At 39.2% G+C, this 26,786-nt stretch overlaps 2 protein-coding genes across 2 annotated transcripts; both read left to right on the top strand.

Annotated features, from left to right (window-relative positions):
- Positions 1–1,715: 1,715 nt before the first annotated feature.
- LOC122437984 (olfactory receptor 2A12) lies at positions 1,716–2,645 on the top strand. Its single transcript, XM_043462448.1, has one exon. It carries the CDS (start codon positions 1,716–1,718, stop codon positions 2,643–2,645), a length of 930 nt encoding a protein of 309 aa, XP_043318383.1.
- Positions 2,646–20,986: 18,341 nt separating this feature from the next.
- LOC122437985 (olfactory receptor 2A14-like) lies at positions 20,987–21,919 on the top strand. The gene has a single exon (XM_043462449.1). The coding sequence runs from the start codon at positions 20,987–20,989 to the stop codon at positions 21,917–21,919; it is 933 nt and encodes a 310-aa protein (XP_043318384.1).
- The last annotated feature ends 4,867 nt before the right edge of the window (positions 21,920–26,786 follow it).

The following is a 26,786-nucleotide window of genomic DNA, read 5'->3' on the forward strand; positions in this document are numbered from 1 at the left end:
AAAGAGATGATTGTTAAGAATTTACATTTTTTTGAGAATTTATTTTTTATTTATCCTATTCTGTTCTCTGAGTACATTTTTATCTGAAGATTATATTATCTTCAGTTATGAAAAATTGCTTGAGTGTACATTTTTGTTTATGTATTGCACTCATTAAGTATAATAAATATTTGCAGTTTAAGGACTTAGGTCTATTTTTAATTCTGGAATGTTTATGGTGAAATCTCTTCAAATACTATTTCTTCACCATTTTCTTCATTCTTTTTTGCTCTGGAAACTGTCTTTTCTAAGTACAGCCTCTAATCTATTATTCATGTCTGTAAACTCCACTTTCAAAATATTATCCCTCTGCTTGTATTCAAGTCTGAGTGAATTCTTAATGTGACCTCCCAAGACTCTATTTCCCTCCTTGATCTTAGGTCTGGAAATTATTTTCTTTATTGATTTTTAAAAATTGTATGGCTATATTTCTTACTTCAGAGGTCCACAGTTGACCTATTTTTACACACTGTGTTTTCCTGACTTCCTTATTTATTTTTCTTAACTTATTAAACATCTGAATAAGTAGCATACCCTTTATTAATCTGTTGGAACATCTTAACCATCCTTAATTATATTAAAGTTTTATGAAGATTCTTCTATAAAATTAGTTTCATCTTGAATAAATCAAGTTCCAATCATTTACCTTGTTTTCCTCTTTAGCATGAAATGTTTTGTATGTTTTTTAGGCACACAACTGAGTGAAAGTCTTTTTGTTTTTGCCAGTATTTTTATTTTGATTTGGTCTTTCCACCTTTTCTTTCTTCCTCTCTTGTGGTTTTTGTTGTTCTTCAGGTGACTTCATGGGCCCTTCACATAGAATCAGGTCCTATACAATAGTGTCTCAGGCACTAGTGATCTAATGACAGAGCCAGTAAGCACATTGACTTCCTTAGAATCACTCTATCTAGCAGCCCAACAGCAGTTTTTTTGTTTTGTTTTTATCTCATTTTATGGCCCAATCGAAGCCTGTAGTTTCAACCAACCATTTTCGTACCCCATATCCCGAAACCTGTCCTGACCACATACCAGGTGAGTTCCAGGTATGATTCTCTGATTTCATACTTGGACCATATCATGTTTCTGATTAGTTTCTGTTGTATTGAAGAATTGTCTCACTTTAAACTCTGCTTGTATATTTGGGGGTTTCATTTTATATTTTATTTCCATGTGTTTGAAGTACGGGAGAACCTAAGAACTCATCTTCAGGATGAATATTTACTTTCTCCTTAATAAAATATAAATCAATAGTTTAAGTATACTGATAAAATTGTTCAGCATCATTAAACTTCATTTTCTGTGAGAAAATAGAGATTAGTGAAAATAGTGGTAAATGAAACAATCTGCCACTGTCTTCTCATTAGCTTCAGCTAACGAATTTTTAAAAATGACAAATATCTTATTTTTTGAAAAGAAGATAGAGATCCCAGTTTTTATGCTAAATCTACTAATTTTTAAAATTGGTCAATAACTAAAATTTTAAAAATATCAGTAAAAGGCAAATTATCTAATCAATATCACAGGACTTTGGGCTGATTGGATCCAGGAATTACTGATTTGTGGCCTCTGGCATAAATTCTCACTTTGTATGAGCATATCAACTTTTTTCCTTTTCTGCCCCTCAGCTCTACAATTTCTGTCCCAGGTGCAGCATTTTATTTATCTGTCAAAAGAGCATGGGAAGCAATCAGACATGGATCTTAGAAGTCATCCTGCTGGGATTCCAAGTTGACCCAGAACTTGAAGTTTTCCTCTTTGGCTTCTTCTTGTTATTCTATAGCCTCACACTGATGGGGAACGGGGTCATCCTGGGGCTCATCTGCCTGGACTCCAGACTGCACACCCCCATGTACTTCTTCCTCTCAAACCTGGCCATCATTGACATATCCTATGCCTCAAGCACTGTCCCTAAGATGCTGGCCAATCTTATAATGCAGAGGAAAACCATCTCTTTTGCTCCGTGTATACTTCAGACTTTTCTGTATTTGGCATTTGCTGTCACAGAGTGTATGAGTCTGGTGGTGATGTCCTACGATCGGTATGTGGCCATCTGCCACCCCTTGTATTACTCGGTCATCATGAGCTGGAGAGTGTGCACTGTCCTGGCTGCCACGTGCTGGATTTTCAGCTTCCTCTTGGCTCTGGTCCATATTTCTCTCATTCTGAGGCTACCTTTTTGTGGACCACAAAAAATAAACCACTTTTTCTGTCAAATCATATCAGTATTCAAATTGGCCTGTGCCGACATCAAGCTCAACCAAATCGTCCTCTTTGTAGGCTCCGTGTTGGTCTTGGTCGGGCCCCTCGGCCTGGTGCTGCTCTCCTACGCGCGCATCCTGGCCGCCATCCTGAGGATCCAGTCAGGTGAGGGCCGCAGAAAGGCCTTCTCCACCTGCTCCTCCCACCTCTGCGTGGTCGGGCTCTTCTTTGGCAGTGCCATTGTCATGTACTTGGCCCCCAAGTCCAGCCATTCTCAAGAACAAAGGAAGATTCTGTCATTGTTTTACAGCCTTTTCAACCCTATGCTGAATCCCTTAATCTACAGTTTGAGGAATGCAGAGGTGAAGGGTGCCCTGAGGAGATTTCTGGAGAAGAGATCCTTGTGAGAGATGGTTTGAAGTATGGTGTGTGAGCCTGTCCTCGTGACTCTGAAACCTTGAATGTCTTTTTGAGTCCTTTAATTTAACAAACCCTATACTCTTTATCTTTGGAATTCTTATAAAATGAGAAAATAAATACCTTTACTGTTTAAGCTCTTGATAGTAGCCCTGAGTTAAACGTTACGAAATAGAAAACACAGTTTAATCCTATTCATGAATACAAATGCAAATATCTTAAAGAAAATATTAGTAAAACAAATCCATAAAAGTAAAAGTAAATTATAAAGTTTTTATCCTGAAAAGGCAATAATTGTTTAACATTCAAATAATGAAAAAAAATGGTCACATTAACAAAATATACAATAAAGAAATTGTTTGACAAAATTTAACATCAATTAATGGTAAAACTCTTTTCAACCTAAAGAAGATTTACCTCCAAAATATAAATAAAGCAATAAGAATAATAAATTAACTTATTAATGTAATCCATAATTAAAATGAAATTTTATAAAATGCTACAATAAATAACGAATTTTAAATGTTTAGAAATAAATCTAACAAAGGATATACATAACTATAAAGAGACAATTAGAAAAATTATTGAGGTACTATGGTAACTAAATATACATATATATGATATGAGATATATCAGGCTCTTGAATTGAGAGACATAATACGGCAAATATTTAGTCTCTCCAAATTGATGAATATATTCAGTGTAATTCTAATAAATATCCTACAATATCTCGGAAATGTGTGAGTATCTGCAGAACTTGACAAGCTGATTCTAAAATGTGAAGGGCAATGGCTAGACCAAGTACCATTAACAAGGATGAAGTACAAGGTGAGAGGATTTTACAACAAAATGTACTATAAAGTGCAAATAAGTAAAACAGTGTAGTCTTTATCCAGGGATTCACTAATAAACAAACTGAAAAAAGAAAAGTAAGGAAGCTGACTCGTGACTTTATAAACAGTTACTATATGAGTGACACGATGTGGAAGATCGGGGGGAAAGGAAGGGCTTTGCAGGAAGTGCTTCTGGTACTATTGAGTAACCATGTAGGTGCTCAAGCATGCTAAAAAACCATTCCTAGCGTTTACAAGTCATAAGTGTCAAAGGCAAAACTATAAAGCTTTTAAAAGTATGAAAGGGAGGGATTTTTAAACCAATGTACAAATTAGCCACCAGAGAAAACATTGATAAATTTGACTAGACTGGAATTAAAAGTATCTGTTAATCAGAAAAGAGCATAAAAAGACTGAAAAGACAAGACAGAGATTCCTATTTTACTGGATCTTCTAATTTATCAGGTCTCAAACATCATAGACTTCAAATTTCTTCCTCAAAGACAAGCATATTTCACAGTCCCACTTGTCGGAACTAGGTGAGTTTCATTCACATATCTCTGAAGTGTATCTTTTTCATGACATCTTTAAGTATCTGAAGTTTTCCTCCTTTGTATTTGTTTATAGGTTTATTCACAGTTTACAATCTCTAACATACAAAGTCACTATCACTGTAAGTATCCACTTTGTCTTACTCATAGCTGTGTCTGTAGTAACTAGGGCAGAACGAGGCACAGAGAAAACCCTCCATAAATCTCTGTAGACAAACTGACCAATAGGCATCCCCATGTTTTCTTCTTGAAACCAAGGAGCACTCAAATTAGAGGAGAGATGATACATTTTTATTTTATACTTTTAATTCTCATTTTTTTAACATGAGAAGACCAAGGAATAGAGAGGCTGAGTAATTTACCCAGAGTCATTGTTGAGGTAGCATATGAAAAAGTTGGTGCTAATGTTGTAGCCACGCATTCCGGGAAACAAACTCACTCAGAAGGACAGTGCAGATAGTGGAGTGCAGTTTATTATGCCAGCGGGCCCAAGGCAGAGTCTCTTCTTAGCCACGACCCTGGCCGACTTTTGTGAAAACCTTAAGTGTACTGCTCAAGCCTGCATCCCCAGATTCCTTGAACCTAGCCTGGAAAGTGTTAAAGGGAGATTCTATCAGGTTACAGCCATGATTCCTAATCAGAAGGGTCAGCTGGTTATACACTGTGGCCTACACCAGTGGGTGCCATGAAGATTACAAAGGTGATTGACTACATAGGGGATTATTAGATTCTTTTTGGTGATGGGAAATCTTGGTATGGAATCTGGTGTTTATCAGTCCGGGAGGCCAGTTTGGCTGTAGGTGTCTTATCCCCATGGCTACCAGGCACATGGTCGAAAGCTCACTGAAAGTGCAAGATGGAGTTTCCATCTTTTTCAAGATGGAGTCAGCTCAGCCTGTTCCTTTCCTCCCTCACTAACACATGGGCAATCTATATCCAGAGCCTGTATTCTTAACCTAATTATATATGCAAGTTTAGTTTATACCAAGGATCCAATGATTCCACACATACATAGGTATTTCTCTCCTCTGTCCCAAGGAGAAAGAGTTAGCAAAAATTACCAAAGTAGAATAAAGGTAAGACAAAAGTAGAAATAAAGTAAGATATTTATTTCCCAAAACAATCTTCAAGAATGAAAGCAGTATGAATATTTGTTTAGGGGAGCAATATGGTTGATAAACTATGTTCAGATGTTTTGGTGGTAGAATTTTTATGGCATAACTATTTAAAATTTATAAAGAAGCAAAGAGAAAGAAAGAAATTGAGGAAAACAGTAGAATGGGAAAGATTAGAGATCTCTTCAAGAAAATTAGAGATACTGAGGGAACATTTCATGCAAAGATGATCACAAAAAAGGACAGAAATGGTATGGACCTAAGAGAAGCAGAAGATATTAAGAAGAGATGGCAAGAGTACACAGAAGAACTATACAAAAAACATCTTCATGACTCAGATAACCATGATGGTGTGATCACTCACCTAGAGCCAGACATCCTGGAGTGCGAAGTCAAGTGGGCCTTAGGAAGCATGACCACAAACAAAGTTAGTGGAGGCGATGGAATTCCAGTTGAGGTATTTCAAACACCAAAAGATTTTGCTGTGAAAGTGCTGCACTCAATAAGCCAGCAAATTTGGGAAACTCAGCAGTGGCCACAGGACTGGAAAAGGTCGGTTTTCATTCCAAACCCAAAGAAAGGCAATGCCAAAGAATGTTCAAACTACGGCACAATTAAACTCATCTCACATGCTAATAAAGTAATGCTCAAAATTCTCCAAGCCAGGCTTCAACAGTGCGTGAGCCATTAACTTCCAGATGTTCAAGCTGGATTTAGAAAAGGCTGAGGAACCAGAGATCAAATTGTCAGTATCTGCTGGATCATCAAAAAAGCAAGAGAGTTCCAGAAAAATATCTACTTTTGCTTTATTGACTACATCAAAGCCTTTGACTGTGTGGATCACAACAAACTATGGAAAATTCTGAAAGAGATGGGAATACCAGTCTGACCAACTTACCTGCCTGCTGAGAAATCTGTATGCAGGTCAAGAAGCAACAGTTACAACTGGACATGGAACAACAACGTGTTCCAAGTTGGGAAAGGAGTACTTCAAGGCTGTATATTGTCACTCTGCTTATTAGACTTATATGCAGAGTACATCATGAGAAACGCTGGACTGGATGAAGCACAAGCTGAAATCAAGATTGCCAGGGGAAATATCAATAACTTCAGATACGCAGATGACACTACCCTTATGGAAGAAAGTGAAGAGGAAATGAAGAGCCTCTTGATGAAAGTAAAAGAGGAGAGTGGAAAACCTGGCTTAAAACTCAACATTCAAAAAATTAAGATTGTGGCATCTGGTTCCATCACTTCATGGCAAATAAATGGAGAAACAATGGAAAGAGTGACAGACTCTTTTCTTGGGCTCCAAAATCACTGCAAATGGTGACTGCAGCCATGAAATTAAAAGACACTTGCTCCTTGGAAGAAAAACTATGACCAACCTAGACATTATATTTAAAAGCAGAGACATTACTTGGCCAACAAAGGTCCACCTAGTCAAAGCTATCGTTTTTCCAGTAGTTGTGTACAAATGTGAGAGTTGGATCATAAAGTAAGCTGAGTGCCAAAGAATCGATACTTTTGAACTGTGGTGTTGGAGAAGACTCTTGAGAGTCCCTTGGACTGCAAGGAGATCCAACCAGTCCATCCTAAAGGAAATCAGTCCTGAAAATTCACTGGAAGAACTGATGTTGAAGCTGAAGCTCCAATACTTTGGCCACTTGATGTGAAGAACTGACTCCTTGGAAAAGACCCTGATGCTAGGAAAGACTGAAGGTAGGAGGAAAAGGGCACGACAGAGGATGAGATGGTTGGATGGCATCATTGCCTCAATGGACATGAGTTTGAGCAAGCTCCAGGAGTTGGTGATGGATAGGAAAGCCTGGCTTGCTGCAGTCCACGGGGTTGCAAAGAGTCAGACATGACTGAGCGACTGAACTGAACTGAAAGAGAAAGTCTTTTTGTATGTCTTTCTCTTTTCATCAGGAAAGTCTTTTCCAGAACTATTTCTTCTCAGCAGATTTTTCATTGTATTCCTTTGGCCAAATTGTGTCAAATGACTATCTCTAAACTAGTCGCTGAAAAAGAGGATGAAATTGAGAGCTTAATTTAGATCAGTTTCCTGTGACTCAGGGGCTTCCTTGGTGGCTCAGATGGTAAAGAATCCGCCTGCGATGCAAGAGACCAGGGTTCAATCCCTGGGTCGGGAAGTTCCCCTGGAGAAGGAATGGCAACCACCTCCAGTATTCTTGCCTGGAGAATCCCATGGACAGAGGAACCTGGTGGGCTACAGTCCATGGGGTTGCAGAGTCGGAAACAACTTAACGACTAAGCACAGGCAGGCTTGTGACTCATTGAGGCCCCTTTCTCTGATAACTTCACCATCTGGTACCTGAAGAAGATCATTGCTAGGTCAGCAAAAGGCGATAATTGCCATAGGACAGACAACTGGCAGTATCTGCTAACCAGTTTCAGTTCAGAAGCAAATTTTCTTAAATCTTGAGTAGAAAATTGAAATGTGCTAATGTTCTCATCTTTCAGTTTTAGAGATCCAGTTGATACTCTCTCAAAATAAGGCAGTATGGTTAGAGACCTAACGGCTACAATCTAAATACAATGAAGAATTGTACTTATATCAAGGAGATTGCATTAAGAATTTATGCAGTTAAATGATTCTGAAGTAGATTAAGCATTTTAGTTTCATAATAGATATTTTTCCTTCTGCTACATTAAAAAATATATACATGCATATGCATTAAAAAAGCATGAGGAACATGAATCAATTTTTATTAAAATATTTCTCATTATCTGTTTACCTTTTTCTGTTTATATTTTTCTAAGAGCAAAAGAAATGTAGGATTCTAGTAACCAAATGTGTGAGTGATATGGTTGTAATTCTGTGAATTGCTTAACTTATTTTCATATTGGGAAAATATTCCCTTTATACACAAAAATGTCAAATTACTTTTCTAAAACATCCTATGATTACATGGTGTTAAATTATTCATCTGTCTGTCCTATTAGCCTGGAATCTATACATATTCATGAAGAAATCACTGAGATGCTGAGCTGTTAATCATAATGGGTAGTTTAGGTGATCTGATAATGGAACACTTTTAGATTTTTCCTTAGAATTTTTCAGAATTGTTTTATTTTGTATTATGGAGCTTATGTCCTTTTTACAACAAAAACACTACATTTCTTTTCCCCTAAAAGTGGGTGGAGAGAGAGAAATGGTGGAGAATTTAAAGAAAGAAGGCAACATGAATGCAGCTTTCCTGTTTACTCCTGGGATGTGAGTCAGGGGAATGCAGATTTTGGCTCTCTGGATCAGTGATATCCTTTAACACCTTAACCTATAGGGTGTCTGATACACACTTGACATGGTGCATGATAAACATGATAAACACTTGACAAGGGTTAGCACCAACACTTCAGCTTCTGAGCGAAGGGCAGCCCAGTGTGTGGTCCCATTAATCAGCTCAGTGAAGGAGAGATAATCCCTGAAGACACCCACGATTGTTAAAGGGAGAAGCAGCACCCCTACTTGAAGCCCATCCACCCACAACACATCAGCCATGACAGCAAGTTTGAATAGAAAACCTTTTATTAAGCAATATTTTCTGTCATATGATTCTAAGCAAGAAGTATGGATGGATTAAAGGCTTACAACTGCAAGTAATAAAGGTGATGTTAACCAAGTCCCTACTTTTCCCCCCTCTGCTTGAATTCTTCGTGCCAATGGCTAAGACTTTCTACACCTTCTAAACCTCCTCAGCCATCTTTACTAATATACCCATCCCTGCAGAGATTCTGTTTTCCTTCTGTCTGGACTGGTTGCTTTCTAGGCACTTCATCTGCCTTTATTATGTGCTGTACTCCTTAGTATCTTAATCTCATGGTTTTCTCTTTCCTGCCTTATTCCTTTGTTTTGGTGGAGTACACCCTACAATAGCTTCCTCTGGTTAAAAAGGTGTGGTGTGACAGAAGTAATGGTAAAAAGAGTCATCGACACTTATAATTTATCATAATTTCTTATAACATTTATTTTTTTTCAAATACCCCATTGAAATACTACATGCTTAAAAGACTTTAAAAAAATAAGAAAGAATTCAATCCTGTGTAGGGAGAATTTTTGTCTCAGAGATAGCAAAACAATAAAATGATATTTAGGTGCAGCTGTAGATATGTATTTAAATATAATCTGAAAACACTTTTATCTCTAAATTGACTTTCATTTAATAGCTGTCCATTAATGCTTGAACCAATTATGCTTTATAATATTTATTCTTACTAAAATATAAAATATTGATGAATATAAATATTAAATAAATATATGAAGTCTAAGACTTTTCAGAATAAATATTTTTGCCCTAGCCAATTCAAACATTAAAAGTAAAAAAGAAAAAAAAAATGGAGACAGATGGTTATACCTTTTTGTATCCACAAAGCTATAATGACTGTCACTATATTGTCTTCATCAAAATAAATAAAATTATAATTGTGCTCAGTCATGTCCAACTTTTTGCAACGCTATGGACTGTAGCCCACCAGGCTCCTCTTGTCCATGTTATTTTTCAGGCAAGAATACTGGAGTGGGTTGCCATTTCCCTCTTCCAGGGGATCTTCCCAACCTATGGATCAAACCCATGTCTCGTCTCCTGTATTGGCAGGCAGATTCTATACCACTAGCACCACCTGGGAGGCCCTAAATTCAGAGGCTCTATCTGACTGTTGGTGAAGAAAATTTATTTTTCTGTAATAATCTGGCTTTACTTATAAAATATAGGAAAGATAGATAGTTAAATTACTAAAATGTAAAAAAAAATTAAACACAACCTTAAAGGATGCAATCAGTATTTTTAGTAGACCAGAAGAAGGGAGTCCAATTTGGTCTGAGATAGTTGAAGAGGCTCCGTGAGTGTTTTGAAGGATTAGTATTATGTTTGGAGTCAAGTGGGTAATACAAGGATAAAATTGACTTGAAACAAGGAAAAAGAATTCAAGAGTAGAAGTACTGGGGAATTTCCTGGGGCTTCCCTGGTGGCTCAGATAGTAAAGAATCTGCCTGCAATGCAGGAGACTTGGGTTCAATTCCTGGGTCAGAAAGTAGTACTCCTGGAGTAGGAGATGGCAACCCACTCTGGTATTCTTGCCTGGAGAATCCATGGACAGAGGAGCCTGGAAGTCTGAAGACCATAGGTTCACCAAGAGTCAGAAGGACTAACACTTTCACTTTCACTGGGGAGTAGTGCTTGAATGAGCAGAGTGGGCATTAGAGATTAAGGAAATAAGTAGACTGAGGCTCTACTGGACACATAAGATTACAAGAAGAAAAAAAAAAAACCCCAATTTGCCTCCTCTTAAATATGTTTTTGTCTGCTCTCTCATACATTAAATATATATCTTTAATGTTAAAGTGCTCCTTCCAACCCGGTTTAAGAACTAAGACACTAGAAAACTCAACGAAGATCAAAACCTAGAAAGTTAGAACTGTAAGGGCTTTGTAATCATCAAACTGTACCACTTAGTGCATCAGAAGGAGGACAATTGAAAGAGACAAAGAGATTAAAAGAAAAGTGCTAATTTCAACTGTATGGCCTTAATCTGCAATGAAGAAATTAAAATGTAGCTCTGAAATCTAGAGATGTTTGAAATGGAGGGCCAAATAAAGAAGATTAAGGAGAGGTATAGCTAAACTGCCAAGTCAGAGATATTTGAAAGTGATAAAAGTGTAGTGATTACTTGGCAATATTTTCTACATTGGGGATGCCTGTCTCCCTGAGATGATGTCTTAACAGGGTCCATAGCACCCCTCCCATGAAAGATCAAGAAATCACAGCTTCTCCTTTATGAACAGGAGGAGTTAGAGGTAGAACTACTTTGAGTCTAATAACATAAGCATTGAGACAAGTTAATTTATGACATGATCTTGATTTTTTTTTTTTTTTTTAATTTTTTGAGCCGAGTCTAACATAGTAGAGTGACATCTGGACCTCACTCAATCTCAGGAAAACACAAATGCCAAACAATGCCCATAATAATTCCAATGGCATACTGAAAGAACTAAATGAATAAACATGGGAAATGCATTCACTGGCTCACTCACTGACGGGGAAGCAGCAGACACTTTAATTCTCTCTGGGGAGGACATGAGTAGAGCTGAAACACAGGCTTCTGTTCCCTGATCATTATTCCTGTCTTTAGGGAAGGGGTTGGGCCCAAATGATAGAAAAAGCCTTCACTTGCAGGAGCACGTCTATCATACAGTTCTGTGTCTGGGCTTCACCTCTCTATGAGGCCCCTGTGGAGGAGAATCAATCCTAACCCGCCCTCCGTGTGAAGTTTCCTCTCAACCAGAGGCCACGTTGAAAAGGACAGCACAGATTCCACACGGTAAGAGGTTTCATTAGTCATGAGAAAGCTTGGCAGGTGGAAACAGGAAAGGGGGAGTGAATGAAACCACTGCCTTCAGGTATTAGAGACTCAAAGCCTTCCCCGTGTCCTAAGCCTAACTTTAGACTGTGGTCCTGAGGGTATTTCTAGGGAGCCCTACCTAGCGCCATTGGGCTTCCTTTGTGCTCAGCTGGTAAAGAATCTGCCCACAATGCAGGAGACTTGGGTTCGATCCCTGGGTTGGGACAATCCCCTGGAGAAGGGAAAGGCTCCCCACTCCAGTATTCTGGCCTGGAGAATTCCATGGACTATATAGTCCACAGGGTTGCAAAGAGTCGGACACTACTGAGTGACTTTCATTTTCACTTCACTTTAGCAAGCTCATGCTGTGGCCTTGATGCCTCTGACCTTCCAGGACTCCTGTCCATATCCCTTTCATCATCCTTCTGAGGCACCTCTTGGGTTTGTCACAACTGTGTCAGACGAGGGGTAAGATCCATGTAGGACAGGAACTGGCTAAAGGGCTACAAAGAACATCAAAGGACACATGACCCATGTGCCTCTTCTCCACAGAAAAATTCCTGAAGGCAGAGGTCAGCGGTTCACTTACCCAGTGTCTGCTGGCATATAGATACTGTTCCTTATTTTAGCAGAGAAATGTTATGGTTCTCTAACCTGCCTCTTTATATTAGATCCAGGATTTAATCTCCAATATTGACTTCCACTCCCTATAGTAAATATTTAAATTCTAAGGTGGTTTATGTGCATTAACTCATCTAACTTTTCAAATATCCTATGAGTTAAGGTTTATCCACCCCAATTTGCAGCTGCAGAAATGAAAGGACAGAGAGGAACAAAGAGATCACCAACCTAGCCTACAGGAAGCCAGGACTTGAACCCACGCAGTCAGGACCAGAGTCTGTGTCTGCTTTTTTTTGTTTTACACTAAGCTACCAATGAAACTTAAGCTGTGTTGAAGTTACTAACAGAGAGAGTAACTAATAGCTGAGTATTGGTGAAAATTGGACGAATCTGTACTTCCTCAGTGCTTTGGCTTTGACAACCCCAGGGCACACACTCTTGAGACAGTGATCTATAGAAACATTTAATTTGAGTCAGTGTGCTATTCTAAATTATGCCCCACTTTCTTTCATAAGATTTACTTTCTCTCACATTGGTATTTTGGCATAGCAGAACTGCAACTTAACTATTAAAACCTGCATTTTCTTCTTCAATCCAGAAGTGAGGTTGCTTTAAAGGATTCTTCTATTTTTTAAATTCTATTCTAAGTTTAATTATAAAAATCAGAATATAAAAAATTAATAGAAATGAGAGTGAAGTGGTGTGTTTTCTATTTAAACTCAAAAATAACCAAAACAAGCAAGATAAATATGAAAGAACGTACATACCATAATTTTGTTGGCTCTTTAATCCCAGTGATTTCTATTATCTTGGAATTGTGGTCCCTTTAACACAATGAGTAAAAGCTAATGTTTATTTCTGGCCTCCCTGGTGACTAGTGGGTAAGAATCCACCTACAATGCAGGAGACGCAAGTTTGACTCCTGGGTCGGGAAGATCCCCTGGAGAAGGAAACGGCAGCCCACTCCAGTATTCTTGCCTGGCAAATCCCATGGACAAGGGAGCCTGGTCAGCTACAGTCCTTGGGGTCACAAAAGAATCAGACATGACCTAACAACTAAATCACCATCACCCAACATTTATTTAGCTCCTACTGTGTAAATGTTTAATGGTATTTATTCTTATATCAGTCCCTTAGACCTTGCTGTCCGCATCTTCCAGATGAAAACAGTAAGGCTGAGAGTGCCTCAGGGTCACTGGTCCCCCTGCAGAGAGGGGAGTAGTGGGCTGACCAGGGCTGCTGGCCCTGCTCTTTTCACTCTTTTTCAGGGATTTTGCTCTTTTCAGTCCCTGCTGACTTTTTCATGCTATGGAAGATCAGAGATGTATCCGTGAGATCTTTTACATCATTCTGTGCATTGAAGACTTTTCCTTAAGGGACAGCAAGATGGACACTTAAAAGCATCTTCATTTCAGGAATTTGTGTCTCTATTGTATCTGTCATAGGCTTTCTCTCATAGGAAAAAAAGTCTGACTTCTTGAACTGTGAGATTCAAAATGCAAAACCATACCAATATTTAAAGGGAGAAAAATCAATTTCATCTTATGCTACATTTTTCTACTTTTCTTGTCCTGACAAGTGAGTTGATCAACAGCTATTGTGTATAGACAGCCACCATGGTAGAGCTGTCTCCTCATGACTTTCCTACAGAACTGTGAGAAGCGTACTTGACATCTGGTAGTTTGTCTGAATTTCACACCTGATGAAAAATGTTGTGTCATAATTCGTTCTCTTTGCCTCCTAATTTGTTGCTGCCACTTGAAAATAGGTTTTTTTCTAAGATAATAGCTTCTTTAAAATTTTCTTGCCAAAAATATTACATGTAAAACTGTAATTTCAGATTGTTTGAATTATGAACTTGGATTTGTCCAACAATTCTAATCATTTGGGAAAGGGAGGCTAATGACTTGCCTATCACTGTGCCTGCTACCCTAGGTCCAGGTCTGGGTATAGTAGGAGCACAGATGCTCGCAACACGGCTGAGTTCATGGGGCTTTCCCCTTGTTGCTCTCCTGGATCCATCTCAGGCCCACACAGGCTTCCCTGACCCAGGTCCTGACTCAGCCTACTCATCTTTCAAGTTCTTACACACACTTCCCCTTCCAGAGGTCTCCTATGACTCATTCAAACACTCTCCTTGGAAAGAACTTTAGTCTTTCCAGTTTCCTGTGTATTTATTAGCCCTAATACCTAAATATGAGATTATTTCTGAAGTAATTTAAAAAATTTTGGCTATTACTTTTGTTCCTTTTTATTCAAAATGAACTTAAAAAAAATCACAAAAACTTCATCCTCCAGGCAGAGATTAAGAGCTCTGAAACCCTCCTATTCAGTTTGAATCAGTGAGAGTAATCCGCACAGTACTTGGTGTCTTCCCAAAGTGCCGTATTCCATCCTGTCATTAAATTTGTATTGTCCAGGGACTTCCCTGCTGGTCCAGTGGTTAAGACTCTCCATTTCGACTGCAGGGGGCTCAGGTTCAATCCCTAGTCAGGGAGCTAAGATACCACATCCTACAATGCTGCATAGAGCAGTCAAAAGATTTTTAAAACTTGTATTGTCCTGGAAATTGGCAGTTTCCCATTTCATATTTGCTAATGGGACTAATTCAACTAGTATATATGTCCTTTAATTGTGCTCTGTATGTGTGAATTTTAAAATAAATCAGTTAAGAAGAAGCCAAACGATTTCTATCAGCTCAAATAAGATCAATTCCATAACAGTTCAATGACTTGGTAAGATATTTTACTGACCATAATTTGTTGCTATTTGGGGAACTCTAGTGAAGTGAATACTCATAACTTTGGAAATTAGTGTAAGAGAAACACCATATCTGTATAGGCGTAGACACAGAAGTTCACATGCAGGAGGGTAAATGTCTCTGAAATTTGCAATTTCATAGCACTCTGATCAAATGTGTCTTCTAGTGAGCATATTGGTCAATCCCAGGAATATAAATAAGAGGCAGTCACAGAGGTAAACACTGGACTGTGTCATTTGAATGGTTTGCAGGGAAAGTGGAGGCTTTCATCAGTCAGTCTTAGATACATGATCCCTCTAGGAAGCAGTTTGATACTAAGTGACTTTTTCTAAGTAATTGATATAAAAATTCCTGGACGAGTTCAGTTCAGTTCAGTCACTCAGTCGTGTCCGACTCTTTGCGACCCCATGAATCGCAGCACGCCAGGCCTCCCTGTCCATCACCAACTCCTGGAATTTACTCAAACCCATGCCCATCGAGTCGGTGATGCCATCTAGCCATCTCATCCTCTGTTGTCCCCTTCTCCTCCTGTCCCCAATCCCTCCCAGCATCAGGGTCTCTTCCAGTGAGTCAACTCTTCTCATGAGGTGGCCAAAGTATTGGAGTTTCAGCTTCAGCATCAGTCCTTCCAATGAACACCCAAGGCTGATCTCCTTTAGGATGGACAGGTTGAATCTCCTTGCAGTCCAAGGGACTCTCAAGAGTCTTCTCCAACACCACAGTTCAAAAGCATCAATTCTTCGGCGCTCAGCTTTCCTCACATCCAACTCTCACATCCATACATGACCACTGGAAAAACCATAGCCTTGACCAGACGGACCTTTGTTGGCAAAGTAATGTCTCTGCTTTTTAATATGCTCTCTAGGTTGGTCATAGCTTTCCTTCCAAGGAATTGATATAAAAATTCCCTGTAACTTCTCATTCTGAATTTACATGTATTGGTTTTATTATTGTTTTCAGCATTTTGGTTTTTAAATCTGAATTCCCCAGAAGCTACATAAAAGAGCATTGAAATGTACTTCTTTGCATGACAAAGGTCACTTTCTGTGCAACAACAGAACTTAGCTTTGCCTGTGCCCCTTTGCACAATTTTGTCAATGTCGCAATAATTTTCAACCTGATTTATAATTTATTTCTCCTTTTATTCAATGGAAGATCTTGATCTTTTTCCCTATTTGGGAAATTCAGGGAAAAAAATCTCTAAAGAAAAATGAGACTGAGATTTTCAATTTCCCCTTTCCTGCCAAAAGTTAACTATATCATAATGTCATGACTATTCCTCCCATTTGAAGCTCTAAGAAAATCTATTCAAACTTGAGATTTTGGTTATACTTGGTATTAGTTGTTTTCAGCAGGAATAATGTACAACTTTAGCCTTATATTGTTATTGCTGTTGTTCAGTCACTAAGTCATGTCTGACTCTTTGTGACCCCATGGACTATAGCACGCCAGGCTCCTCTGTGCTCACTATTTTCCAGTTTGCTCAAATTCATTTCCATTGTGTCAGTGATGCTATCTAACTATCTCATCCTCTGCTGCCTTCTTCTCCTTTTTCCTTCAATCTTTCTCAGCATCAGGATCTTTTCCAATGAGTAAATTCTTCACATCAGGTGGCCAAAGTGTTAGAGCTTCAGCTTCAGCATCAGTTCTTCCAAAGAATGTTCAGGGTTGATTTCCTTTAGGATGGACGGGTTTGATCCCCTTGCTGTCCAAGGGCCTCTCGAGTCTTTTCCAGCACCACAGTTCAAAAGCATCCATTCTTCAGTACTCAACCTTCTTTTTGATCCAACTCTCACATTCATACCTGACTACTGGAAAAGCCATAGTTTTGACCATACTGATCTATATTGACAAAGTGATAAATTTGCTTTTTAATATGCTGTCTAGATTTGTCATAGCTTTCCTTCCAAGGAGCAATCAATTGTCTTTTAAATTCATGGCTGCAGTCACCATCTGCAGAGATTTCGGAGCCCAAGAAGAGAAACTCTGTCACTGCTTCCACTTTTCCCCCTTCTACTTGCCATAAAGTGATGAGACCAGGTGCCTTGATCTTAGTTTTTTGAGTGTTGAGCTTTAAGCCAGCTTTTTCACTCTCTTCTTTTACCCTCATAAAGAGGCTTTTTAGTTTCTCTTCATGTTCTGCCTTTAGAGAGATATCATCTGCATATCTGAGCTTGTTGATATGTCTCCCAGCAATCTTGATTCCATCTTGTGAGTCATCCAGCCTGGCATTTCACCTGATGTATTCCTCATAGATGTTAAATAAGCAAGGCAACAATATATAGCCTTGGCATACTCCTTTCCCAATTTTGAACCAGTCAGTTGACCACGTAAGGTTCTAACTGTTGCTTCTCAACCCTCATACAGGTTAATCAGGAGACAGGTAAGATGGTCTGGTATTCCTATCTCTTTAAGAACTTTCCACAGTCTGTTGTGATCCAGATAGTCAAAGGCTTTAGCGTAGTCAATGAAGCAGAAGTAGATGTTTTTGTGAAATCCCCTTGCATTTTCTATGATCCAGCAAATGTTGGCAATTTGATCTCTGGTTCCTCTGACTTTTCTAAATCCAGCTTGTATATCTGGATGTTCTCAGTTCACATGTTGCTGAAGCCTAGCTTGAAGGATTTTTAGCATAACCTTGCTAATATGTGAAATGAGTGCAGTTGTATGGTAATGGGAACATTCTCTGGCATTGCCCTTCTTTGGGATTGGAATGAAATCTGACCTCTTCCAGTCCTGTGGCCACTGCTGAATTTTCCAAATTTGCTGACCTATTGAGTGCAGTATTTTAACAGTATCATCTTTTAGGATTTTAAATAGTTCAACTGGAATTCCATTACTTTGTTTGTAGTAATGCTTCTTAAGGCCCACTTTACTTCACATTCCAGGATGTCTGGCTCTAGGTCATTAAGACCTTTTTTGTATAGTTCTTCTGTGTATTCTTGTCACCTCTTCTTAATATCTTCTGTTCTGATAAGTCTTTACTGTTTCTGCTCTTTATCTTGCCCATCCTTGAATGAAATGTTCCCTTGATATCTCTAATTTTCTTGAAGAGATCTCTAGCCATTCCCATTCTATTGTTTTCTTCTATTTTTTTGCATTGTCCATTTAAGAAGGTCTTCACATCTCTCTTTGCTATGCTCTAGAACTGTGCATTCAGTTGAGTAGATCTTTCCCTTTTCCCTTGCTTTTCACTTCTCTTCTTTTCTCAGCTATTTGTAAAGCCTCATCAGACAACCATGTTGCCTTCTTGCATTTCTTTTTCTTTGGGATGATTTGGTTACTGCCTCCTGTACAATGTTACAAACCTCTGTCTGTAGATATTCAGGCACTCTGTCTACCAGATCTAATCCCTTGAATCTATTCATCACCTCCACTGTATAATCTTAAGGGATTTTATTTAAGTCATACCTGAATGGCCTAGTGGTTTTCCCTACCTTCTTTAATTTAAACCTGAATTTTGCAATAAGGAGCTCATGATCTGAGCCTCAATCAGCTCCAGTTCTTATTTTTGCTGACTGTATAGAGCTTCTCCATCTTAGGCTGCAAATAATATAAACAATCTGATTTTAGTATTGACTTTTTGGTGATGTCCATGTGTAGAGTCCTCTCTTGAATTGTTGGAAAAGGGTGTTTACTATGATCAGTGTGTTCTCTTGGCAAAACTCTGCTATTCTTTGACCTGCTTCATTTTGTACTCCAAGGTCAAACTTGCCTATTACTCCAGGTACCCCATGATTTCCAACTTTTTTATTCTAACCCCCTATGATGAAAAGGACAGCTTTTTGGTGTTAGTTCTAGAAGCTCTTGTAGGTCTTTATAGAACCAGCCAACTTATATTAAATACTAGATTTTTAAAAATGAATGTCTTATTTTATCCTGTGATAATGCACAAGTTTATTAAAAATCAAAGAAAACTACAGTAAGCAAACAAAACATACAAAATGTAAGACCCTCCATAATGCTGCTCTAGAGTTATCAATTGAGATTTCATGTATAACTTAAAGAATCTTCCTACATTTATCTAAATAGGCAAAGACATATTGTGTATAGATATGTTAGTATTTTAAAATATAAATAGAATCATGTTACATATACATCCTTTGACTTTATGTGAAAAAATTTTCATTCCACCCTATAAAGATCTGTATTATCCTTATTAATGACTGCACAGGAAGATGAGATTGTTGGATAGCATCACCAATTCAATGGACTTCAACTTGGGCAAACTCTGGGAGATAGTGAGGGACAGAAAAGCCTGGCATGCTGCAGACCATGGGGTAGCAAAGAGTCAGACACGACTTAATGACTAAACAACAACAATGGTATTATATATTATAAAATTAGCCAAAATTTCAGTTCATCTCCAGCTTTCAAATTTTATATCAATTCTAAATTTTCAAAACTATAAACTGGATAACAGAGAATAATTCCAACTTCTTGGTCACTATGTTCCATGTACATTAGACTTTTTCCTGTTCCCATTACTCACCAGGTCCTTTCTGCCCAAGACTTCGCCTTTACTGTTCCCGGTGCAGGAAGCAGCCCACTCTGGCTGTTGTCAGGTGGCGTTTCCTCTATCACTTGGATTCCACCCACGTGTCTCCTCTTTAAGAAGACTTCTCCCAACAATCCCTGCTAAAGAAGCCTTTCCAAACCAAGTCACTTTCTATTATTTTTCCCTGTTCTTTTTCCTTCATAATGCTTTCCCATCAACACATATTTTATGTTTTTTTGTACTTTTGGTGTTTTAAGGGTGGTAATTAACCACATCTCTTTGCTCCCTGTCAGGCTGTCTCTGGAAAAAATGTGAGGAAATGTAGAGACAGCACCAACATTCTCAGTGTAATGTTGCCATCCATCCCTTTCATGACCACTCTCCTATGGATAGACCTAGGCACCTCCCAGGACAAGCTCCCTAGAGAGAACTAACCAATGGATGCCCCAGCTGATCCTACTCCCTGTGACTGGCTCAGAATCCAACAGAACAGCAGTAGGTGGTCAGCATGGTAACAGGTGATGAGGAAGGGGTTCAGGAGATATGATGGCAGTGATAGTTGCCATAACTGGGAAGATACTGCAACAACTAAAGATTCTTTTCATGGCAGATTCTCAGATTTGCCTCTGTATTATGTTACAAAGGGAAAAGAGAAAAGAGCTGAACAAAATGTAATTAAAAAGCTGGTGTCTTCTTTAAATACATCCACAGATAATGTAAATTTATTTTCACCTTTTGAATTTCATACTTTAAAAGGCTGCAGAAATGTCATCATGCTTAACTGAATTTGAGATAATATGTGTACCTGTGTTCATTGCATCTACTCTACCTATTTTTCACTTACACTTCAATTTCAGGATCAGGTGCTGACAAAAAAGTAAATAAGACAATAAAAATAAAATTGCAAACTCTGGAGATGGGAAAGAAATGGCAGAAGATGCTTCTATGGAATATTAGTCTGCTGTTGAGAGGAGTCTTATGCCAAATTTGAAAGACTACAAAATTGAGAGGTTATTTAATAAAGGAATTCAAATCTGAAATAAGTGGATAGAAAAGCATATGAGAAGGTAAGTGGAAAAATAAGCAACATGTAAATAACAAAGTACCATAAACACGTTATTTCTTGAACCAAGAAGACAAGCAAGATTAGGAAATGAAACTACCTCTCACTACATATGGCCTGTCAGGGTTGTCTTTCTTCTAAGCACTTTAATAATCAACACTCACACTTTTGAAGGGAAGCCAGGATACTTGAATTTTACAAAACAGTGCATGTCTGTATTTGTATGAATACTATTACATAGAGTATATAATAATGCATGTATCATGTTATCATATATTTTATTATCTATAATATATTTTCATATCTTATTATCCATTGATGCAAGGGAAATTTGTTTCTGATTTGTATGATCACACCAAGTTTGTGTATACAGTATATCTAAAAATAAGTTATAGAAAACCCACTCAAAGTAATACATTTCCAAAGGCTCACTTTGTTACACTCAGAAGGTATTTTGTGTCTCGATTTCCCTACAGCTCTGACCTTCCTGTTGAAGTCTTGGGCTTCTCTGTCTCTACCCAGGAGCATGGGAAGCAACCAGACATGGGTCACAGAGATCACCCTCCTGGGATTTCAGGTCAATTCAGCACTGGAGTTTTTCCTCTTTGGTCTTTTCTCTCTCTTCTACACCCTCACCCTTCTGGGGAATGGAGTCATTCTGGGGCTTATCTGCTTAGACTCAAGACTTCATACCCCCATGTACTTCTTCCTCTCACACTTGGCCATCATTGACATATCCTATGCTTCCAACAATGTCCCCAAGATGCTGGCAAATCTTGTGAGTCAGAAAAGAACCATCTCCTTTGTTCCTTGCATCATGCAGACATTTTTATACCTGGCTTTTGCTGCCACAGAGTGCCTGATTTTGGTGGTGATGTCCTATGACAGGTACGTGGCCATCTGCCACCCCCTGCATTACACTTTCATCATGAGCTGGAAAGTGTGCTCTGTCCTGGCCAGCGCTTCCTGGGCATTTAGCTTTCTCTGGGATCTTGTCCACCTAGTTCTCATCCTGAGGCTGCCATTCTGTGGGCCTCATGAAATCAACCACTTCTTCTGTGAAATCCTATCTGTCCTCAAGCTGGCTTGTGCCGATACTTGGCTGAACCAAATTATCATCGTTTCATCCTGTGTTTGCATTTTAGTCGGGCCCCTCGGCCTGGTGCTGCTCTCCTACGCGCGCATCCTGGCCGCCATCCTGAGGATCCAGTCAGGTGAGGGCCGCAGAAAGGCCTTCTCCACCTGCTCCTCCCACCTCTGCATGGTCGGGCTCTTCTTTGGCAGTGCCATCATCTTGTACATGGCCCCCGAATCCAGCCATTCTCAGGACCAAAGGAAGATTCTGTCATTGTTTTACAGCCTTTTCAACCCTATGCTGAATCCCTTAATCTATAGTTTGAGAAACACAGAGGTGAAGGGTGCCCTGAGAAAAATTCTAGGGAAGAAGAGGTCAGTGTGAGGGATAGTTTGGAGTGTCTTGTGTGAGCCTGTCTTCATGACTCTGGACCTTAGAATGCTCTTTTGAAACCATTAATTTAACAATTAGCACCCTGTATCTTCGAGATTCTTAAAAACTGAGAAAACAAATACTCTTATATTTAGTCATTGATAGCAAACCTGAAATAAACATCATAAATAAGGAAATTATAATCTAATCCTATTCTTTAACACAGGTGCAAATGTCTTAAAATATTAGTAAATCAAGTAATAAAAAGATACTAAATTATGATAAAGTTTTTATCTTTAAAATGCAAAAAATGTGTAACTTTCCAAGGAAGGAAAAAATTGGCCCATTACCAAATTGAAGTATACATTGTCAGTAGATCAAAGCCAGTATTTGACAAAATTTACCATTAGTTCATGATAAAGCTCTTTACAACATAGCATAACAATAAACATTCCTGGAAAAAGATTTATCAAAAAAAAACCCAGTACCATAAACATTCACATATCAGACATTATACTTAATGGTAAAATGCTAGTATCTTTCTCCATAAAATAAAAAATAAATAAAATAAGATGTACACCATCACCACTTGTTTTTCTTATTTTCAGATTTTTATTAGAGATATTAACATGTGCAGTTAAACAAAAAGAAGAGATATATATGTATGTGGGTGTCTGTCATGTGAGATACCCACATGAGAAGGAATAAATAAATTATGTTGTTTTTGTTGTGTGGGTAAGTTATGTCTAACTCTTTTGTGACCTCATGACTATGGCCCTCCAGGCTCCTCTGTCCATGGGATTTCCCAGGAGAGAATACTGGAGTGGATTGCCATTTCCTTCCCCAGAGGATCTTCTTGACCCAGCGATTGAACCTGGATCTCCTGCATTGACAAGCGGATTGTTTACCACTGAGCCACCAGGGAAGCCCAAATGAATTATGATCATGTGCAAATAGTGTGATGGCATTTGTAGGAAATCCAAATGAATCTTTTTGTATATTAGTGAATTTGTGAGAAATTTAAACAAGATAACTTGATATAAAATCAATATAAACATCTATTATATATTTATATAACAAATAATTGAAATGAATTTTTTCCAAAATGCTACCATTAAAAGCAGGACTTAATTTTAAAATGCTTAGGGTCAAGATGGCGGAGGAATAGGACGGGGAGACCACTTTCTCTCCTACAAATTCATCAAAAGAATAACTGAATGCAGAGCAATCTTCACAAAGCTAGCTGAGGTCATCAGGCGCCCAGAAAAGCAACCCATTGTCTTTGAAAGGAGGTAGGACAAAATATAAAAGATAAAAAGAGAGACAAAAGAGCTAAGGACGGAGATCCGTCCCGGGAAGGGACTCTTAATAGAGGAAGTTTTCAAACACCAGGAAACCCTTGCACTGGCGGGTCTGGGGGAAGTTTTTGAATCTCGGAGGGCAACCTGACTGGGAGGGGAACAATAAATAAAACTCACAGATTACATGCCTAAAAGCAACTCCCAGCAGAAAAGTACCCCAGACCCCGCATCCGCCACCAGCAAGTGGGGGCGGAACGGAGAGGAGCGGGCGGCATTGCTTAGGGTAAGGACCGGGCCTGAGTGCCCTGAGGGCAATCGGAGGGAGCTTTTGTGAGCTACCAACTTAAACTGTGGGACAGTAAAAGAGAGAGAGAAAATTAACCGGCCCGAAGACACTACCGGCCGTTCACAGAACAAAGGGACCGAGCAAGTCCAGAGAAGAGCTAGCAGGTTGCCGACCGACCCAGCCCTGCCCTGCCGGAGGCTGGAGGCAGTGGGGAGGGGAAAGGGGCAGGCTCGACCCCAAGGACCGCATCCCCTGCCGCACTGCAAACAGGCCCCCAGTTTCTAATCAAAGACCTCCTGAGATTCTGGATGGTCGACATCTGCCGGGAGGGTCGCAGCGAGACACAGGGCGCAGGCACCCGACCAGCAGGGACGCGGAGGGCAGAAGGCGCGCCGCACCCGGGGAGAGTGCGCCTGTCAAGCTCCTGGCTGCCTGAGCCGCTGGGTCGGGGAAGGCACAATACACAGGCGCAGCCGAGTCCGCGCTTTTGTGGCACACCTGAGGGCTGGAACCGCGCGCAGCGCAGGGCACGCCCATATAGAGCAGCCAGGAGCCCGAGCAGCATAGATGGGAAAGCAGCGCCAGCCCCTCCCCGCAGCGCGAGGAGCTAGCAACCTGAATAAGAGACCATCCCCGCCCGCCTGTGTCAGGGCGGAAATTAGGCACTGAAGAGACCGGCAAACAGAAGCCAAGTAAACAAAGGGAACCGCTTCAGAAGGGACCGGTGCAACAGATTAAAATCCCTGTAGAAAACACCGACTACACCGGAAGGGGCCTGTAGATATCGAGAAGTGGAAGCTGGAACGAGGAGCTCTCTGAGACTGAACCGAACACACACTGACTGCAACAGCTCCAGAGAAATTCCTAGATATATTTTTACTTTTTTTTTTTTAAAGTAAAAAAAAAATTTTTTTTCTTTTTTCTCTTTTATTTTCTTTTAAAATTCCCTATTACTCCCCCATTACTCCTTAACTTTCATTTTCATAGATTTTTATGATTATCTTAATTAGGAAAAAAAAATTTTTTTTCTTGTGTTTTTTTCTTTTTTGGTTTTTTTCCTTTTTCTCTTCTATTTTCTATTTTTCTTTTTCTCTTATTTCCTTTGAAAGTCCTCTATTACTCCTCTAATACTCCTTAATTTTCATTACACTATAACCTTACAAAAAAAAAAAAAAAGAGAAGCCCTATTTTTAAACTAAACTTCATATATATTTCTAAATTTTTTTTGTGTGTGTGTGTTGTGGTTTTTGTTTTTAATATAGTATTTTTAAGAGTCTAACCTCTACTCTAGATTTTTAATCTTTGTTTTTCAGTATATGATATAAATTGTGGACATTTAAGAATCCAATATTTAGTTCCCATTTTTATTCAGGAGTGTGTTGGTTATTCTCTCCCAATCTTGACTATCCTTTTTCTACCTCAGAACACCTCTATTTCCTCCTTTCCCCTTCTCTTCCCAATCCAATTCTGTGAATCTTTGTGGGTGTCTGGGCTATGGAGAACACTCTGGGAACAGACAGCTGCATAGATCTGTCTCTCTCCTCTTGAGTCCCCCTTTTTCTCCTCCTGCTCATCTCTATCTCCCTCCTCCCTCTCCTCTTCTTCATGTAACTCTGTGAACCTCTCTGGGTGTCCCTAATGGGGGAGAATCTTTCACCATTAACTTAGAAGTTTTATTAGCAGTGCTGTATAGTAGGAGAAGTCCTGAGACTACTGGAAGAATAAAACTGAAATCCAGAGGCAGGAGACTTAAGCCCAAAACCCGAGAACACCAGAAAACTCCTGACTACATGGAATTTTAAGTAATAAGAGACCGTCCAAAAGCCTCCATACCTACACTGAAAGCAACCACCACCCAAGAGCCAATAATTTCCAGAGCAAGACATACCATGCAAATTCTCCAGCAACACAGGAACATAGCCCTGACGCCAACATACAGGCTGCCCAAGGTCACACCTAACACATAGACCCATCTCAAAACTCATCACTGGGCACTCCATTGCACTCCAGAGAGAAGAAATCAAGTTCCACGCACCAGAACACCGCCGCAAGCTTCCCTAACCAGGAAACCTTGACAAGCCAATCGTCCAACCCCACCCACTGGGTAAAACCTCCACAATAAAAGGAACCACAGACCTCCAGAATACAGAAAGCCCACTCCAGACACAGCAATCTAAACAAGATGAAAAGGCAGAGAAATACACAACAGGTAAAGGAACATGAAAAATGCCCACCAAGTCAAACAAAAGAGGAGGAGATAGGGAATCTACCTGAAAAAGAATTTAGAATAATGATAATAAAAATGATCCAAAATCTTGAAAACAAAATGGAGTTACAGATAAATAGCCTGGAGAAAAAGATTGAAAAGATGCAAGAAATGTTTAATAAAGACCTAGAAGAAATAAAAAAGAGTCAATTAAAAATGAACAATGCAATGAATGAGATCAAAAACACTCTGGAGGGAACCAAGAGTAGAATAACGGGGACAGAAGATAGGATAAGTGAGGTAGAAGATAAAATGGTGGAAATAAATGAAGCAGAGAGGAAAAAAGAAACAGGAATCAAAAGAAATGAGGACAACCTCAGGGACCTCTGGGACAATGTGAAATGCCCCAACATTCGAATCATAGGAGTCCCAGAAGAAGAAGACAAAAAGAAAGGCCATGAGAAAATACTCGAGGAGATAATAGCTGAAAACTTCCCTAAAATGGGGAAGGAAATAGCCACCCAAGTCCAAGAAACCCAGAGAGTCCCAAACAGGATAAACCCAAGGCGAAACACCCCAAGACACATATTAATCAAATTAACAAAGATCAAACACAAAGAACAAATATTAAAAGCAGCAAGGGAGAAACAACAAATAACACACAAAGGGATTGCCATAAGGATAACAGCTGATCTATCAATAGAAACCCTCCAGGCCAGAAGGGAATGGCAGGACATACTTAAGGTAATGAAAGAGAATAACCTACAACCTAGATTACTGTATCCAGCAAGGATCTCATTCAGATATGAAGGAGAATTCAAAAGCTTTACAGACAAGCAAAAGCTGAGAGAATTCAGCACCACCAAACCAACTCTTCAACAAATGCTAAAGGATCTTCTCTAGACAAGAAATGCAGAAAGGTTGTATAAACGTGAACCCAAAACAACAAAGTAAATGGCAACGGGACCACACCTATCAATAATTACCTTAAATGTAAATGGGTTGAATGCCCCAACCAAAAGACAAAGATTGGCTGAATGGATACAAAAACAAGACCCCTATATATGCTGTCTACAAGAGACCCAC

Source organism: Cervus canadensis, chromosome 3 (genome assembly GCF_019320065.1).
Source record: "Cervus canadensis isolate Bull #8, Minnesota chromosome 3, ASM1932006v1, whole genome shotgun sequence".
In the NCBI taxonomy this organism is placed as follows: Eukaryota; Metazoa; Chordata; class Mammalia; order Artiodactyla; family Cervidae; genus Cervus; species Cervus canadensis.

What these genes read in the sequence shown, in the direction of transcription:
- LOC122437984 (XM_043462448.1), top strand. Translation starts at nt 1,716, where the DNA reads ATGGGAAGCAATCAGACATGGATCTTAGAAGTCATCCTGCTGGGATTC.
- LOC122437985 (XM_043462449.1), top strand. Translation starts at nt 20,987, where the DNA reads ATGGGAAGCAACCAGACATGGGTCACAGAGATCACCCTCCTGGGATTT.